This window comes from Camelus bactrianus, chromosome 9 (genome assembly GCF_048773025.1).
Source record: "Camelus bactrianus isolate YW-2024 breed Bactrian camel chromosome 9, ASM4877302v1, whole genome shotgun sequence".
Taxonomy (NCBI): domain Eukaryota; kingdom Metazoa; phylum Chordata; class Mammalia; order Artiodactyla; family Camelidae; genus Camelus; species Camelus bactrianus.
In genome coordinates, this window is record NC_133547.1 from 51212659 (window position 1) to 51231050 (window position 18392).

Genomic DNA, 18392 nt, shown 5'->3' on the forward strand with positions numbered 1-18392 from the left:
GGGGTGGGACTGTCTTAGGGAACACAGCACAGCTTCCTGGGCACTGGGATTGAGGCAAGAAAATACTATTGACAGTTCTAGGTACCCCATCACTTAGTTCAGAAATACAGTTTTTAATAACCTCACCGCTCCTCAAGCACAAGCCATTCTTTCAAAGACTGACAGATTGAAGAGTGGTCATATATTAATTTTATAAACTTGGGTTTCTATATAGAGTGAGCTTTTGCTGAAAGTAAGACAGAGAAAAGAGTTCATAGAATAGAAAAAATACATTGTTTGAAAAGAACGGTAACTGTTTCTATATCGTGGCTGAAGTATATCTTGTTTTATATGGGAACAGAAAAAGTGAATAGCATTTAGAAACAACAACAACAAAACAGTTCTGGGCAGACTGGTATATTCAATTAGATCAATTTTTTATTTTTTAGAATTGTGACAGAGCCATTTTATTTTCACATTAACAACTGCCAACATTTGTGTGGCTCATTCACATGATTCTTTACACCCAAGCACACACTCTATATAAAAAATAAATTAAGCTTTAATAATAAAACACAAGTTTACAAATGCAGCTTTTTAAAGCCTATTGAGAAATAAGAAATTTGGACATTTCTGAGACAGGATCACTGTGGAATCTGGCTCTGCAAGAAAAAAAAATCTTTTGAGAATGAAAAGCCTGAGATAAATTATTGATTATTTTTCAAATGCCTGTTTGTAATCTGCGTATTTCTGAATGTACTTATTAACTTTGTTGGCAATAATACGGCTTTTAGGGTTGTCTCCAAAAAGTTAGATGTCACCTAAGTTGAAAATTAAGTTACATTTCTTGTAAAAAACTAAAAGAACTAAAGCCCGTTTTAGCCATCCTTATTTCCAAATACAATTTATCTTTAGTGGCCCTAGGTCAGCAGTCTTAAAATTTTATGCTCAGAGACCTCTTGAGTGAATTTTGAAAACCTGTGTATCCCCTTACACAATTTTAAATTGATATCTCAAATTTTTCATCATAAATCGTGGCAATGGATATAAAAGTGCTGGCATATTGTACATACTGCTGCATCTTTGGATAAAAGGTTATATTCCCCTTTCAATTTAGCCTAATTTTTCTTGATGTTTATGTTGTTTAGTTGCACATCTGTAATAAAATTACCTAGTATCCTATCATCATAAGGACCTACGTATTTTTAAATTTCTTCTGGATTGAGCTTGATGAATAAACAAACAGTGCACATTTTAATAAACTGCTAAACAGAGTAAAATTTCATTGCCAATGTATCCCTTAATCAGTTTAAGAAGGCTTCTCCCCCGAATTGTTTTATCTCTGTGGTTATTATTATTGTCTTTGTTAGAAGGGCCACAGTTTTATATAAGGAAATGTTGATGATCCTTGTTCACACAGAGGTGGGAACAGAAGAGGTTTTGTGGTAGCAGCGTAACAGAATTCTGTCAACTCCTTCAGAATTACATGCTACAATAAATACTCAGAAATATCGGGCATTCCTTCAATTTTGTTGACAGAATTGGGGACCACCAGAACGCAGAAGGATTTGTATCCTGTTTAGAGGCTCTCACTTTCCAAACACTGTATTTTGAATTTTACATCTTGAGTCATACTCTGCAGTAAAACTGAATAAGGGGAAAGATCCGTCTTCTTCTTTAAGGGGAGAAAAGAGCATTGTCGCAAGCATATGGGTCTCAAGAAAGAGAACAAGAGGAAGATGAGGATCTGAAAATTGATTCCCTAAAACTATTTCAGTCTGTGGCTCCTTGGAAAGCTCTGGTAAACTGCTTGGGGTAGACCTAGCCCATTTTAAAGACCACTGGCCATGGTGGCTTGTTTAGATTTTATATTTAACTATGTCATAAAGCATATAAATTATTAACTATGTTGTCTTCTTAATAGAGCAGCACGTCCTCAAATGTATTCCACTGTAACTAGTCCCATAAAATATTCCTTGGCAAAAGGGTCTGAGATCAAATTTGGTAAATGTGCATTTTAGAATATCCATGTTTTACAGTAGAGAAATTGACTCTCTATACCCTAAATTTCCTGAACTCAAATGATCTAACCAGCCTCCTCTATTTCTTTTTCCATGTAATAACTGATATTCTCAGTAATAAGGGAAATGGTCAACAAAGACAATTTAACACATAGGCAGTCACAGTTTGGACCCATCAATATTTGCTGCCATCTTTCAGAATGTCCCTGTCACTATTCTGCTTGACCTGAATTGGCTCTGCTCATTACATGGCTGAGAAAGCACAAACTCAGCGAGATATTTTATACTTAGGTTATGTGGCATCCCAGCAGACTTGGGACGAGCAGTGATGTCATCTGTGCCCTTCACTTTCTCTCTGTCTTTCCCAAGAATCTTAACCTCTCTGTGTCTTTCCTGAGAATCAGATTAATGTGTCACCCTATTGAGGGGAAAATTGGTGGTTTGAATGCAAATACTCTCTAATGGTGGATTCAAGTCACTGAAGCACCTAGGAGGAGGAGCCAGTTTTGGGGGAGAGGGCTCTTCCAGCACCATTTAGAGGACAGCCCCTGTCTTCCTCCTGCTTTTTCTCTGCATGGCTGGGTATTGATTTTACAAGAGGATCTGGGTCGTAGCTTTTTGGCTTTAAAATGGAATGAAGTGGGAAGGTTTACGTCTTTTCCTCACCCCTGGGCTGAAAACAGAGGTAATGATATCAACTCCTAAGTTGTGCAAAGGTAACAGTGGAGCCAGATGGAGCCTGGGGGGGTAGGGGGTGCAATAATTAGGCTCCAGTGTCTACCTGGCCAACAGCTAATGGGGCACTGGCTGCAGAATCTGAGACCGCCTTCCCTGCACCACTGAACTCAGTGCCTTTTTTTTGAAAGTTCCTTTGAACATTTGCTACCATCAGGAATATTCTTCCCTCAGTTGCTGAATGCCAAATACAATAGCAACTCCAGCTCAAGGAATAACTGTCACAACAGGTCTACCTTGGTCAGGCTGCTATTAGGTATACTCCTGGCTTCATGGAAGAGAAAATGTATTTCTTTTAGATGCACATGGGTATATTCCATGAGACCAGTAGGCATGGCTTTTTTTCCCCTTAATTTTTTTTTAAAGATTGTAACCCCAGACTTCAGCATAAGTGTGTGGCATATGGCAGTTGCTAAACTTGTGTGGAATGAAGGGATATGGTCTTCTGATCAGATGGAGCTGGGCTGGTTTTAATGCACTCTTCAGCAATACCTGCACGCTAAGCCCAGGTAATAGGCAGAGGGCTGAGTGGGTTTCTAGGACACAGTTCTATCCAGGTAAAGCCAGGCTGACTGCTAGTTAGTTCTTGCCAAACACAATCACTTTTTCCCCATAGTTATACCTTTTTCCTCCCAAGTCGGTGCTCCATTTACTCTGATCAAGTTGAGACTCTGCTGACCACCTCCCCCCCCCCCCAAACACAAGCTATCTTTAAAAAGCCTTGTTAAATCATCACACTGTACACGTCATTAAGTGGCATCTCAAGATGTAGGAGAGAATCATCTTGTCCTGGGTGGGTCTGCCCCATTGGAGGTGGTCGCGTCTGAGATTTTTCTGTAGTTTCCTAAGGCTCAGAGAGCCTAACTCTGATGAGTAGTTTAATAGTGACCTCTTATCCTCGGGCACTGCAGACAGAGCCTCCCAGAGGTTGTGCAGTGGCTTGTGAGCAGACAGAGCAGGAGTGAGTCAGAAGCCGGTTGAGCCTTCAGGGCTCTCTGATCTCCGACTGGCTGTCAGTCACAGAGGCCCCAAGATTTCCAACCTTGACCCAAATAACTCCAGTCACAAAGAAAGTCTCTGTCTTAATGAACAGATTCCACCCACAGCCTCCTCTCCTGGATGGCAGCAGGTCTGTCTACCAGCTAGACAGCTGGTGATAAGGTGTTTTGACCAGGGGTGGGGCTAGGGCTCCTCTTTGGGCCCTGGTGAAATCCAGTGGCCTTAATTGTGAAATCGTTTGCCTCTGAGTTAAACTCCTTATAAGAATTTAACGAATTAGTTCCTTACATGTCGGGCTCATCTTCCATGGAAGTCAATTACCTGGGTCTTTAGAGGCCAGAAAAGGACTCCTGCTCGCTCTAAAGGTTGTGCACAGAAGCTTTTAACTGATCAAGATTTTCACTACTTTTATTCAATGAGGTTTGTAACACGAGAGGCCCCAAATGGGCATGTTTTGGGGATCCCCTATAGAGAATATAAGTTAAGAACTTGTCCAAGATGAAAAAATTAGGAAATCACTCCCAATCATGCCAAGTGGGTCTTCTTCAGAAATGTCATCCTGATGGCAGGCCTGAAGAGAGGAGGACCTCATGGATGAGCGCATTCCCAGGGTCTGAAGAGAGCACATTCAAACACACGCGTGCACACGACACTCGGACACATGTCCCCCAGCTTCTATGAGTAAAACTTGCTGTTGCTGACTCTCTTCTCTCTTAACCTGAAATCAAGCAGATGTCGCCATCATCCGTCAGCTTGAGACAAGGGCCCTGCACTGAACTCTAACATTTCTCTGTCCACACAGGACATTTCGGGCTGGAGGGTACGTGGTGGAGTTAAGAGAGCTGGGCCCTTGGCAAGACACGAAACCTCTCTGGACCTCACTTTCCTCATTGGTCACCGCTACTCTGTAGATGGAGTGGAGAAGAAAGGAGAATGATACAGGTAAGGAGTCCCCATGCTGTTTCCACTGGAGGCTGCTACTGGCATTTTCTTCTGGGTAGTTCTTTGTGGCGCATGGCTGTATGGCACATGGCAGGACATCAGGCACACCTGGTTGTCCCTCCTTAATCAGAAGCATCCTTTGTTGTGTGTTGGGGGTGAGGGGATCCTGCTTTAGTTAGAACCACTGGACTAGCCCATTCTTGGGAACTCGAGAAGGGCTCCTTAAATGGTAGTGATCATGGCTTATTTTCACTATGACATGGATGTGTCTTTCTCCTGAGGACAGTTCAACTTAGGGAAGATGCAGGTGCTGAGGTTACTGCTGCAACTAATTTATAGAGCAAAGAGAAATAGTCAAGGGTATCAGGATTTGAAAGACGGAGGCCTTACTGAAGCCCTGACCCGAGGGCTCCGACCTCACTGCCGGGAACATCTGCAGGTGGGAGGGGCTGACCTACCTGCGGTTGCACTTCTCCTGGTACAGCTGCAGCTGGTTCTCGTTGACATTGAACTCCCTAACGAGGGCATCCCGGGTGGCATTGCGCAAGTTCTGGTGTGTGTCATACAGAAAGAGCTGGTGGTTGAGCTCTTCCTGGCGCCTCCGCAGCTGGCGGCAGGAGGAGTAAAGCTCCTCTTCGCTCTCCTGGAGAATAAAGGAGAGAATGACCATGTGGGGATGGTGTCTTCCAAACCGGAATGGGGGACACAGCATCTGGAGGGTGTGATGGAAGTGAGCACAGGGCAGAATGATCATCTGCTGGGATTTTTCCCAGAAAATCCCAGGCCTCTCATCCCCAAAGATAAACTCGCAATTGTTTATCCCATGGGAAGCAAGTGGTTTAGAAACCTCTGGTTCACAATAAGAGGTAGCTTTATTGTAAAACACTGAAATAACAAATGTATTGCCCAGGGATTCTATTAATCAGATCTAATCTGTGTCACTTTCTGGCTCTCATCCAAATGCAAAAGGTCTAACAGCTGTGTCTTACAGTAGCACGCAGCAGGTGAGGGACAGGGCAGCCTGGATAGAAAGCAGATTGGTGGCTGCTTGTGGAGTGGAGGGAGTGGAGACAGCTAATGAAGGAGCTTCTTTTCGGACTGATGAAAATGTTCCAAAGTTGGTCATGGTAGTAGTTACACAACTCTATGAAGAGACTAAAAACCACGGAATTGTATGCTTTAAGTGAGTGAAATGTATGATGTATTAATTACATCTCAATAAATTTGTTATCCCACCACCACTAAAAGAGCCATGGTAACATAGGTTACCCCCACCCCAGAGATGGGCACTGACTCAGTTCTAGCTAGTAATGATGTCTTGTTCCTCTGCTACCACCACCTTCAGGCGTGTGGCCCAAGTCAGGTCAGTTAGAAGTATCCATGGGACTTGGGTTGGTGCTCTTGATAAACAGTAAGTTTCTTTTCTTGGGGATCAGCAGAAAGAGTGATGAATGTTTCCAGTTGTGAGTGGTCCCTTTGCTATCATGTAAAGAAAGAGTGGGAAACAGCCACCAGGAGAGCACCTGGATCCAGCCATGACTGAAACAAGCCCTATTCCTGAGCCTTGCAGTTGTCTGAGCCAAAACAGTCACCCCATTATGCTAAGAGAAAAGAAGTCTTATCAGGGAAAGGAGTTTGGATTTCAGCATGGAAGGAGGAGGGTGTGTTACCCCACTGATGCTTTGAAAAGATCTCTGTCTATTGTGTAAAGGACAGCTACTCAGGAGGTCAGTCTCGTGACTGTTATTACTGATGGAGTAGTTAAAGTGAGAGACTCCGGTGCTACAGAAACGTGCGTCAGTATACACAAATGGCTCAGACCATACCTTGCTCTGAAATTCTTCTCCCACCATAACGACCTAACAAAACATCCTGGTCATCCCCCGGGATAACAGGTAGGAGTCTTGACTCTGGAGAGTGGGGAGAGTGATGCTCAAAGTTATTCTGGCCACTCACAAAGGTGCAGGGAATGAAAAGATGACTGTCTTTGCATAAGGAGTGGAGATAAAATGGACAGTCCCTGGTGACTAATTCAATGTACTGAGTGAAGCATTAGGAAGAGTCGGTAATGACGTAGCTTAAATTTATATCCTTCCTCAAGGAGGCTAGCTTTTCTTCCTATCAAGAATAAAGCAAAACACAGGGGGAGGGTAGAGTGTGTGCCTAGCATGCACAAGCTCCTGGGTTCAATCCCCAGTACCATCATCAAAAGTAAACAAGCAAACAAACAAACCTAATTGCCCCCCCTCAAAAAAAAAAATAAAGCAAAACAAAACAAAAGCTCCGTTAAAGTCTTCACACTCTCCTACAGATGGTCTCTTTTCACCTTCTCCCTGCCTAGACAAAAATAATTTCTCTTGCTTTCATATATATAATGACTGTTAGGAATAAGGTTAAGGTGAAAATTCATTTTTTCTGCTAATGCTTCTCTAATTGCAGGCCTTTGTTTCCTCTTTGGAATCCCAAAGCATTTGTAGCTGTTATATAATTCAGTCTTTAGTAGTCTCTCTATATAGGATAGAACATTCAGAAAAGCACACAAAGCATATATACAGGTGAATGAATAACTCTAAAGCAAACAGCTATGGAGCCGCCAACAAGTCAAGAACTAGAGCGTTGTCCACTCTCTGCACCCTCCTTCCCTCTTAGAATTTTGTGATAATTATTTCCTGGCTTACTTTTGAGTCTGAGTTGTCACACATAAGTTGAGTTTTTCTTTTCCAAGTCAATGGTTATTTCTCTTTTTCTAATATATGTATCTTACCAATTGCTTTCTCACTATTGATTCTTTTTTTTTTTAAATAGCTGTAGCTGTGCCTTTTCCAGAATGTTATTTGGTTGGAATCGTATAATTTGTAGCCTTTTCAGACTGGCATCATTGATTCTTGAATTACATTCCCTCTTGCTTATATAAGGACTATGAGCATTCTTTTAGCCAAGTCTGTTAGTCCTAAATTTATCTGTCCTTGTATATCTGAAAATACCTTCATTTTGCCTTCAATCTTGAATGGTAGCTATTAGTATATAGAAGATCTAGACCTACAAAAGATGTGTGTCTAAGGCATTTTGAAGATATCCCTTAATCTTCAGGCTGCTACTTGCTAAACATGGAAGCACTGCTGTTATGTGTCAGTCCTTCCTAGGTAATCTGTATTTTCTTTTATAATTTCCTCTTTGTCCTGGTATGCTGCCAATTCAGTACAGTGTCTATATGTGGATCTATATTTATACTGCTGTGTTTATAGTTGGAGGGTGTTTATCTCTTCAGTGCTGGAAAATTCTCAGCCATGAATATTTCAAATATATTTATGTTGGAGCTTCTCATTGTACTTTATTTTCCCCTTCATCTTGCTGTGTGAAAGCAAATTCCTAAATCCAATCTTCACATTTATTAATTTTTTCCTTAATTGTATCCACCCTGGAATTTCCCACTAAGGTGTAAAAAATTTTTTTTCAGGATTTTTCAGTTTGTATTTCCAGTTCTTAATTGGTCCTTTCACTCCCACATGTTCTTGATTAATCATAAGAAGGGTTGTTCTTTTTAAAATGTGTGTCACTCATTGGGTTTCTCTCTAAAAACTTCTTTTTTTTACTTCAAAGTTGTTTTCAGGTGCACTGGAGTGGATTCCCTGACTTTTACATTGTTAAGCTATATTAGCATTATTTTCCTTGAGTGTTAAAATTGCCATGTGCCAGCTCCAGCTAACAGAAGCAATAAAAAGATCGTGGTTTCCAGGGGTTTGGGGAGAGGGAGGGAGAGAGGAATGAACAGATGGAGCACAAGGGATTTTTAGGGCAATGAAATTATTCTGTATGATACTATAGTGGTGGCTACATGTCATTATGCATTTGTCAAAACCCCCAGAATGTACAATTTCAAGAGTGAGTTTTAATGTAAACTATGGACTTTGGTTGATAATTGTCCATGTTGGTTCATCGATTGTACCAAATATGCCACACTGATGAGGGATGCTGAGGGTAGGGGAGTATATATGTGTGGGTGGGGAGGGCTATGTGTGAACCCTCTGTATTTTCTGCTCATTTCTGCTGTGAACCTGAAACTGCTCTAAAAAAAGTCTATTAGTAACAACAACAACAACAAAAACTTGCCATGTGCCAGCTCATCTTGAATAGGAAATTTCTTTCCTCCCTGAACCTATGCGTTGGCATCTGGTTTTCTGAATGTCCTAAATGGAGGACTCCCAAGGTCAGGTCCAGCAGAGTGTTAGGGGGATGGCCTAGGACTCTGGGTTCTCAGAAATAGTGCACATCCTGTTTAGGTCCTGGCCGCAGGGCTGGGTCTGTTTTTATCCCATCCCCTCAGGCAGGCAGCTGACTGCTGGCCTGAGCCCTGGGCACCTGATAAATCTTTTTCTGAAGGGTGTTTCAGAAAAGAAGCCCACCGTGGCCCAGGCCGCCTGTCTGTGTACAGCCAATGTACAGTCCCTATTGCATTAGCACACAAAAGTGAAATACATGAATTACATATCCAAACACAAGGAGTTATAAAAAGGACAGAAGGCTAAGGAAAGCAGACGGAATCACTACAAATAAACATAGAGATGGCTGAATTAGAGAACCAAAAAATAAAAATGTAAAATAAAGGCAAGAACAAGGTTGTTTTAAACACAAATACCTAGAGAATCAATGAAGTAGATAATTCATTATCTAAACTAATCTAGGAAAGTGTGAAGGGCCAAACAGCTGAATAAGAATAGGCCTACAGCTATAGGTATACAAATACAGATAAGACGAGAAAGGAGCCTGTGAAACAAAACCAAGTGATGATGAAAAGAGTAAATGTATGTGTGTATTTAATTATTATAAGGCTCTTATATACATATATATTTCCTATTACAGAAAAGTATTCCAGAAGAGAAAGAAAATTGCAGAGTTTGAGAAAATTCTTACAGCCAGGCTCCGAAAACTTCACAAAGGATGTCTTTAACATCTCAGTGTCTTCCACTGGGGGGTAGCAGTTACACCCAATTTTATGCAAAATGTGCCATGGGGCTGGAGCTTTGGGGTATAACTTAGTGGGAGGGTGCGTGCTTAGCACGCACGAGGTCCTGGGTTCAATCCCCCATGCCTCCATTAAAAAAAAAAAAAGTGCCATAGCCCTAAGAAGGCTTCCGAGTGATTTTTATGAAGACAGCATAACAAAACCTGACCAAACGCATCAATGAATACCAGTGCAAAAATCCCAAGTGAAATAGCAACACATACATTACAGAAGCACAGTAAACAATACAATCCTACTCTATTTCACTAGGATATTCTTTCTTCCACTTTCTTAAGATGACTATTGGACACCTCTGCTCTCCCCTGACTTCCCCAATCTCAGCTGGTAGCCTTGCTACTTTGTTCACATAGAAGAAATTACATGGGGAATTTGCCTATCTTGGCCCCTGACCTGCCTATCTTGGGACCCTGACCCCATGCCTTCTCTCCTGCTGGCCCAGGGTCCCCTCTCCCCTCTCCTACTTACTTCTTCCTTCTTGCATGTGTCCTTTCTCTGTCCTGTACTCTCTCTTCTCTACTAAATTATCACCATTAGCAGCATGCAAAGGCATCTTAAAAAGCTCCCCCTTCACCCTGCATCCCACCAGCTACTGAACCATCTCTCCTGTGACCTCTGCAGCAGATGTCCTTGAATAAGTCCTAGGCTCCCTATCAATGTATCATCTACTTCTGGTGACATTTAAAAATTTCAGATCAGGATTTCATTAATTATATATGCAGAGTTTAAAAAGCCAAGAATTGTTAGGATGATGACCCAAAAACCCAGCTGTCTCCTTGTTTACCACCCCCTGCACCTTGATCCTTGCTCCCCAAAGTCAACAATTGTTTCTTTTGATTATTAACTTCACGGTTCTAAAAAAAACAGAAGTAAAAACATGTTTATACTGCAAATTCTTGGTTTTTTCAGTTTTTAGGGATCATCCTCAGAGAGAAAGATTTGGCTATCTTGCCTACGTGTTCTTTTCTCTTCCCCGTTGGAGACAGCCATTTTGGGTTATATTAATTTATGTTTACATGGCAATTTTATTATTATTCCCACTTTGAGCCCTTGTTTTAGATGGATGTGTGTATGTGTATAATTTAAAATGTATAATGCTTGAATTCTTAGAGAAACTCTCTACCTTTAGTTTTTTTTCTCCCCCCACCAATGCTTTTTTCTTTTAATTTTTTCTATGTTGACATTTTAAATTTACAGAAAAGTTGCACTAGTATAGCAAGTTCTCATATCCTGCACAACCACAGTGCAATTATCAAAACTCAGAAATTTGCATTGGTCCAATACTGTTAACTAAAGTACAGATTTTACTTGGTTTTCACTGTTCTTCCCACCCATGTCCTTTTTTCTGGTCCAAGATCCAGTCCAGGACCCAGATCCACCAGATCGTACGCAACTACTGTGTCTTCTCAGTCTGCTCCAATCTGTGACATTTCCTTAGCCCTCCACTACCTTTTATGACCTCAACACTTTTTTTTGGGGGGGGGCGTTATATATGTATTTTTTCTTGAAGCATAGTCAGTTTACAGTGTGCCAATTTCTGGTGTACAGCACAATGCTTCAGTCATACATGAACATGCATATATTCGTTTTCATATTCTTTTTCACTGTACATTACTACAAGATACTGAATATAGTTCCCTGTGCTATACAGTAGTAACTTGTTTATCGGATTTTGTGAGAATCCTCCTGTATCTCGAAGTGAGAGACACTGTCAGAGTTCAGTAGGTGTTCTGTGCAGTTCAGTGGGTTTGTAGATGTAATTCTTGGTGTATTTGTGGGAGAGGGCAAGCTGTGAGTCTCTCTACTCCGTCATCTTGGCACCAGATCTGACCTCGACACTTTTGAAGAGTACTGGTCACTTACTTTGCAGAACATCCTGCAATTCAAGTTTGGCTGGTGTTTTCTCATGGCTCATTTGAGGTTATGCAGCTTTGGCAAGAATGCTACAGAAGAGATGTTCCTTCTCAGGAGCACTGTGATACCCATATGTTACTGGTGGTGGCACTGATCATTTTTTGGTTAAGACAGTGTCTGCTGGGTTCATCCACTGTAAAGCTCCTGTTTTTCTCTTTCAAATTAAATTTCTTGGAGGTACTTTGAGACTATGCAAATATCCTGTTTCTCTTCACTTTCACTAATTTTAGCATCCAGTGGTAAATCTTACGTGCAGCCATTTATTACTGTTGTGTTCCAATGATGATTGTCTTTTTCCCTCACTCCTGCATTTATTAATGGAATTCTTCTGTAAGGAAGAGCTATCTCTTCTCTCTCATTTAATTATTAAACATTCATGTGCCCATGGGTTATAATCTAATATCATTATTTTGTTGCACAAATTGTCAGCTTTGGCCATTGGGAGATTTTGATATGTCTCCATCCTTTCTTCACCTCTTCCTTCCTTACTGGAATTTCAAGATACTCCAGGCTCATTTGGTATTTTATCTGTCCCAGCGCTGGAACTACCTCTTGTCTAAAGAGCTCTGATTTCTTTTCACTGGTGAAGGATATTTAAAAAGCAAGGTGTGGGTGCCTGGGTATGCTCATGCCTACTGGGGTGTCATTGGTTCTAGGCCCTCTCAGCAAACAGAGTTAGGATATATATTTATGTATAATAACCGCTGCAAACATAACATTTATTTCTGCATCTATGTATATGTATGTATGTGTGTGTGTATATATATATATAAAAAATATATTTAAAGTGAGCCTATACTAATACGTCTGATTCCAATCAAATTTTGGCAGGATTGGTATATATTTCTGCTTGCTCAGGTGTTGCTTTATGTCTTCCAGTAAGATTTCATACTTTTGCTAGAAACCCTATATCTTTCTTACTTAAATTACTCCTAACATGTTGTTACAGTTTTTGTCAATATCATGAATGAGATTTCCCATCTGTCCCTACCTCCCACCCCAAATTTCCAACTATTACTTCCAGAATAAAGTGGCTGACTTAATAAATGCAAGACAAACAGACATTAGTCTCCTTAAAATTGGGAGTTCGTTTTTGAAAATATATATTACCCTAATTTGTGAGTAGAAATAATTTTCTCTCTTTACCACAACTGACACTGATTGTTTCACTTGGCTGGTTACATCTGTTGATCCAGTGGTTTATGCTTTTTCTCACTGTGTTGCTGACTGTGCTGGTGTTAAACTATCTTTGCATTATTGGAATAAACTACTTAGTTGTAATATTTTGATTGTTCTAGTAAATAGCTGGAAATGACTTTAGATTTTCTTTTTTAGAATTTTAATCTGTATTCATAATGGACATTGATCTATGGGTGGAGCAGGAGACATACTATCTCCAATTTTGATGGGAAAGTTATATAGCTTCAAGACATTAACTGAAACATTTCCATTTTTCTATTAACTTCATTGGATTAAAATTATAATTACATTCTTTAAATCCAGATAGAACATAGCTAGCTCTGGTAACTGTTTTACTTGATAGGTATTTTATTATCCTTTGGGTGGTTTTTTTTTTTTTAATAGGACTTTGCCTCCAAGTTTGTGTGTGTTTACCACTTTTTGAAATAATTTAAGCCTATTCACATTCTTCAGTGCAATCACTCATTTGCCCTAGTTTTTCAAACTTATTTATCTTATTATTTGGTGTTCAGTCTCCTTTTCAATATTGACTCTTGTATGTTTTGTTATCTTACTTTCTTTGTTCCTTTATTAAGCAGTTGAAGAGTTTATTTAATTGATCTTTACAATGAGTCAGCATTTGTTAACATGTTTCATTCAGTTGGGTTTTATCTTTATTCCTATTTTGTGTTTTAAAACTTTTAAATGAATACTTGGTCCTTATATTTTCCATCTTCTGTGCAGTTTTAAGGCAAGCACTCTCCTAAATATACTTAGGGCATAAATGTTTACTACTTTTTGGATAACTTACTTGTTTTGATTTATTTCATCTAGGAATTTATTTTCAAATAGGGGACATCTTTATCATCTTACTAGCTTTCAAATTTTTATCAGGTTATAGATAATGACTTATGAAATCATTATCTTTTAAAAGTTTATTAAGCTTTGCTTTCTGACCAAATAATCAAGTTTCTGAGAACTAGAAGAAAATAATATGCATTACCCACTTGTCGGGCATAAAGTGTGTATCTCTTAAACCTGTTAGTCATATTACTTTGATTATCTGTCCTTGGTAATTTTTCTATATACTAGACATTCCATATTCCTAAAGACATTTTCAATTAAGTAATCTTTTATTTGTATGAGCTTTTGTTTTATATATTTAGCATAGTAATGCTGTTTTCTAATTAAACATCTATGACTTGCATCCCTTTTGTTAACCAAGCATTCTGTCATTATATATTGCACCTGTTAATGCTCTTTGGTTCTTTTGGTCTTAAAATTCTACCCTCGGATTAATTTTTCCTTCCCAGTTTTTTCTAGTAACTCTTCTATTCTTTTTTTTTTTAACCTTTGCTTTAGGCTTTTTTCTTTTAAACACTGCACAACCAGATTTCTTTGCTAATGGGAGAATTCAACCCATTCACCAAATCAAAGTTATATCCATTCAATTTTAATTTTCTTTAATTTTGTCCTTTATCTTATTTGTAATTTTTACTCTCTTGGTCAATTTTCTATTTATCTTTTTTATCTGTTGCTTTTCAATTCTTACAGTGGTTACCTTCAGTTTTTTTTTTTAAATATATTTTTATTGAAGTATAGTCAGTTTACAATGTTGTGTCAATTACTGGTGTACAGCACAATACTTAAGTCATATAGGAACATACATATATTCGTTTTCATATTCCTTTTAACCATAAGTTAATACAAGATATTGAATATAGTTCCCTGTGCTATACCGTATAAACTGGTTGTTTATCTGTTTTATATACAGTAGTTAGTATCTGCAAATCCCAAACTCCCAACTTATCCCTTCCTACCCCTTTCCCCCAGTAACCATAAATTTGTTTTCTATGTCTGTGAGTTGATTCCTGTTTGTAAGTAATTTTGTCTTTTTTCTTAGATTCCACATATAAGTGATGTCATATGGTATTTTCTTTCTCTTTCTGCCTTACTTTACTTAGAATGACATTCTCCAGGTCCATCCATGTTGCTGCAAATGGCATTTTTTATGGCTGAGTAGTATTCCATTGTTTACATATACCACAGCTTCTTTATCCAGTCATCTGTCGATGAACATTTAGGTTGTTTCCATGTCTTGGCTATTTTAAGTAGTGCTGCTATGAACATTGGGGTGCATGTATCTTTTTGAATTGAGGTTCCCTCTGGATATATACCCTGGAGTGGGACTGCTGGATCACATGGTTAAGTCTGTTTTTAGTCTTTTGAGGAATCTGTTTTCCATAACGGCTGCACCAAACAACATTCCCACCAACAGTATAGGAGGGTTCCATTTTCTCCACAGCCTCTCCAGCATTTATTGCTTATGGACTTTTGAGTGATAACCATTCTGACTGGTGTGAGGTGATACCTCACTGTAGTTTTGATTTGCATTTCTCTGATAATTAGCAATGGTTTTTTAACATTCCTTTTTACATCAGAATATCAGCATTAACTCTCCCCTTGCAAGATGCTTTATTTGCCTACTGATCCCACTGACATAAATGTTAATCTTTTAGGATGTCTGTATTTTATCTCTCAACTCCTGGGTTTTGCTAATGTTTGATTATTTTCAGTTCTCCCTTGAGTGGATACATGATATGTCTTAAATCTTGCATCTCCACAAATGTTTCTGTTGCCTTGACATGTGGCTGGGCAGTGAATTCGTCTGTCTTACAAGTCTGTAGGTGGCATTCTTCTGGTTTCCAGTACTGAGGAGGACAAGTCTGATACTAGATTTGGTTTTCTTTGTAGATAACTTGGTGTGTTAGAAAGTTTAGGGTTTTTGTTCATCCTTGGAGTTCAAAACTTTTACTTACATATTACTGGGGGTGTTTTCTATTCATCCCTTCAGGAACCAACTGAGTCATCTGAAGCAGCAAATCACAGAGAATTCCCTCTCTTCTCTGTTTCATTAATAGCTCCCCACTCTTCTGTTCCATTTTGTCCTTTGGAACATGTTTGCATGCTGGGCTCAGGACAGAGGCACATGACCTGTCTTTTACTTTATGATGTCCATCTCATGGTGGTATATTTTAGACTTTGAGACATTTCTTCCACACTGTTTTTTGGGTCACTAATGTGGATCTCTCTATTTATATAGTGAATTTTTAAATTCATGAGATCGTTTTTAAAGTTTCAAATTCCAGAAGTTTTTTGGTTTTTGTTTTAGAACTTTCAAGGATATCCAAATAGAGGACTAATGTGTTAGGGTTCTCATCAGATGCTTCCAGCAGCTCTACTTAACTGCCAGCCACCTGTACCAGGTATCCCCTGGGTCTTTCTTCCTCTTGTGCCTGATTTTCCATTGCATGCTCATGGTTTTGCACGTTCAGTAGGCACATCAAGTCACTGGGTCACGGTTGTAGGCACAGCAGTTTGTGCTCTTTGGGACCAGCAGTGGGCAAACTCTAGCTGTTGAGGCACAAGGGACACCTTTCTCTGTGCCTCCAAGTCTCCCAGCTGTAAAGATATCTTCCCCAACCTCAAAAATCAGGACCAGCTCAGCTCCAGAGGTCAGCACCCCTCTACTGATCCTCCAGGACTTTAGAGTGCGTGCTGTAGCACTTCTCCAAAGGGACATGTGTGAGTCCACACATCTGCTCCGGCTGAGCCTCGCCGGGAACCACAGCATCCTGGTCTTTCTGACTAGGCCACTCTGCCACTTGTACCTCCACTCCCACCCAGCACGAAGCTAAGCACTGTCCACCCCAGGATCAGCACCAAGAATCCCGGGACAGCTGGTTTTCTCAAACACACCCTCCAGATACTGCCAGCTTGGCCACGGATGATGATGAGGATGAACATGCAGTTTCCATGCTTCTCCTGTCCCCTTCTTCTGAGTCTCACAAGTTCAGATCATTTGAGTGGAAGGAGGCCTTTTTCAGTTAATAGCAGGATTGAATAGAATACATTAACTGAAAAGAAACTAGTTCCAGAGAATAATCTGACATGTATCCAAAAATACATAGTCTTCTTCTTTTCCCTCTTTGATCTAGTATTCCATTACTAAATAGCTAGCCTCAGGAAATAATTCTTAATCAATGTTATATGAAGACCGCCATTATTCATAAAGTAAAAAACTACAAACAACCTAACTGTCCATCAGTGGGAGAATGGCCAAATGAATTAGGGACCTCTTCCACCTGATGAAATAGGCATTCATGGCTTTGAAAATCATGATAACATGGAAAAATGCTTAACATCATCTATGAAGTAGATAAAGGGCACATATTCATAAACATTATATGAACCCAACTATGGAAATATCATATGCAAAAAATTATCAGGCAAAGGAAAGATAGCAAAATGCTGACAGTACTTATGTACAGGTGGTTTACAGGATTTTTTTCAACCTCCCCCCCATTCCTTTCTTTTCCTACTTCTCAAATTAAATATAGTAGGTAATAAAATGGTGTTAAAAATACACTTTGTGAACCAAATATATAGTTAACAGAGTAACAGAATTGGTAAGTAATTGTGACATTTAAATGGCTTCTTCAGAAGGGGCTCAAAGTGCTTACTGACAGTTTTTCTGGGGCTTTCATCTCTATCTCAGCAAATGTTTTACAAGTAAACTCCATCTCAGTTCTCACTGGATCAATCATTTACTCAGACAAGGCTTTCTGGAAGCTGCTTGCCAGAGCATCTTCCTGGCAACACAGAGGATACGGTGATAAATAAAACACGGTTTGACCTTGGGCACCAACAAAGCCCAGGTCTCCCAAACACAACCCTCAATGCAACGTGGGGCAGAATGTCTAATGGTGCCTGTGAGTGGCTTAGAACCTGGTGACAGAAGTGGAATTAAATAAAAGCTCAGGGACCAGCAGCTGAAATGAAATCTGCATACCCCTAGACAACTTTTCCCCTGGGAACCCCACACAATGCCCCCTTTATCTGGTTTCCCCTACAGCATCCAATAGGTGAAGCTTCCCTCATCAAGGAAGCTGGATAAACATTTTCTTTTATTTTTTTAATCTATTTTTTTATATAGTGGCTAATATTTGCAAGTCTCAAACTCCCAAATTTATCCCTTCCCACCCCCTTTGCCCAGTAACCATAAGATTGTTTACTAAGTCTGAGAGTCTGTTTCTGTTTTGTAGATGAGTTCCTAGTGTCCTTCTCCCCGCCCCCGTTTTTTTTTAGATTCCACATAAGAGTGATATATGGTATTTTTCTTTCTCTTTCTGGGTTACTTCACTTAGAATGACATTCTCCAAGTCCATCCATGTTGCTGCAAATGGCATTATTTGGTTCTTTCTTATGGCTGAGTAGTATTCCATTGTAAAATATACCACAACTTCTTCATTCAGTCATCTGTCGATAGACATTTAGGTTGCTTCCATGTCTTGGCTATTGTAAATAGTCCCGCTATAAACATTGGGGGTGCATGTATCTTTTTGAATTAGGGTTCCTTCTGGATATATACCCAGATATGGGATTTGGATAAACATATTTCCTTTTAAATATACTACTTTTCTCTGCTACCAGTGATTCCTAATCACTTAAAATCTTTACTATGCTTCCAGGTTGTTTATGACAGCATTGCAGAGCAGTGTCTGGACAAATGCAGTCCTCCTAAAATCTGAAACCACTTTATC

The 18392-nt window shown here is 39.7% G+C and overlaps 1 protein-coding gene across 2 annotated transcripts in view; it reads right to left on the reverse strand.

Moving 5' to 3' along the window:
- Positions 1-399: 399 nt before the first annotated feature.
- Positions 400-18392, reverse strand: part of PLCG2 (phospholipase C gamma 2) — a 142841-nt gene continuing 124848 nt past the window's right edge. For both annotated transcript variants that reach the window (XM_074370361.1, XM_074370362.1), the window contains 2 exons: positions 5135-5319; positions 400-4452 (listed from right to left, as the gene is read on the reverse strand). In XM_074370361.1, the coding sequence (XP_074226462.1) occupies positions 4410-4452; positions 5135-5319 (228 nt within the window). In that variant the 3' untranslated portion in view covers positions 400-4409. The remainder of the gene's footprint in view (positions 4453-5134; positions 5320-18392) is intronic.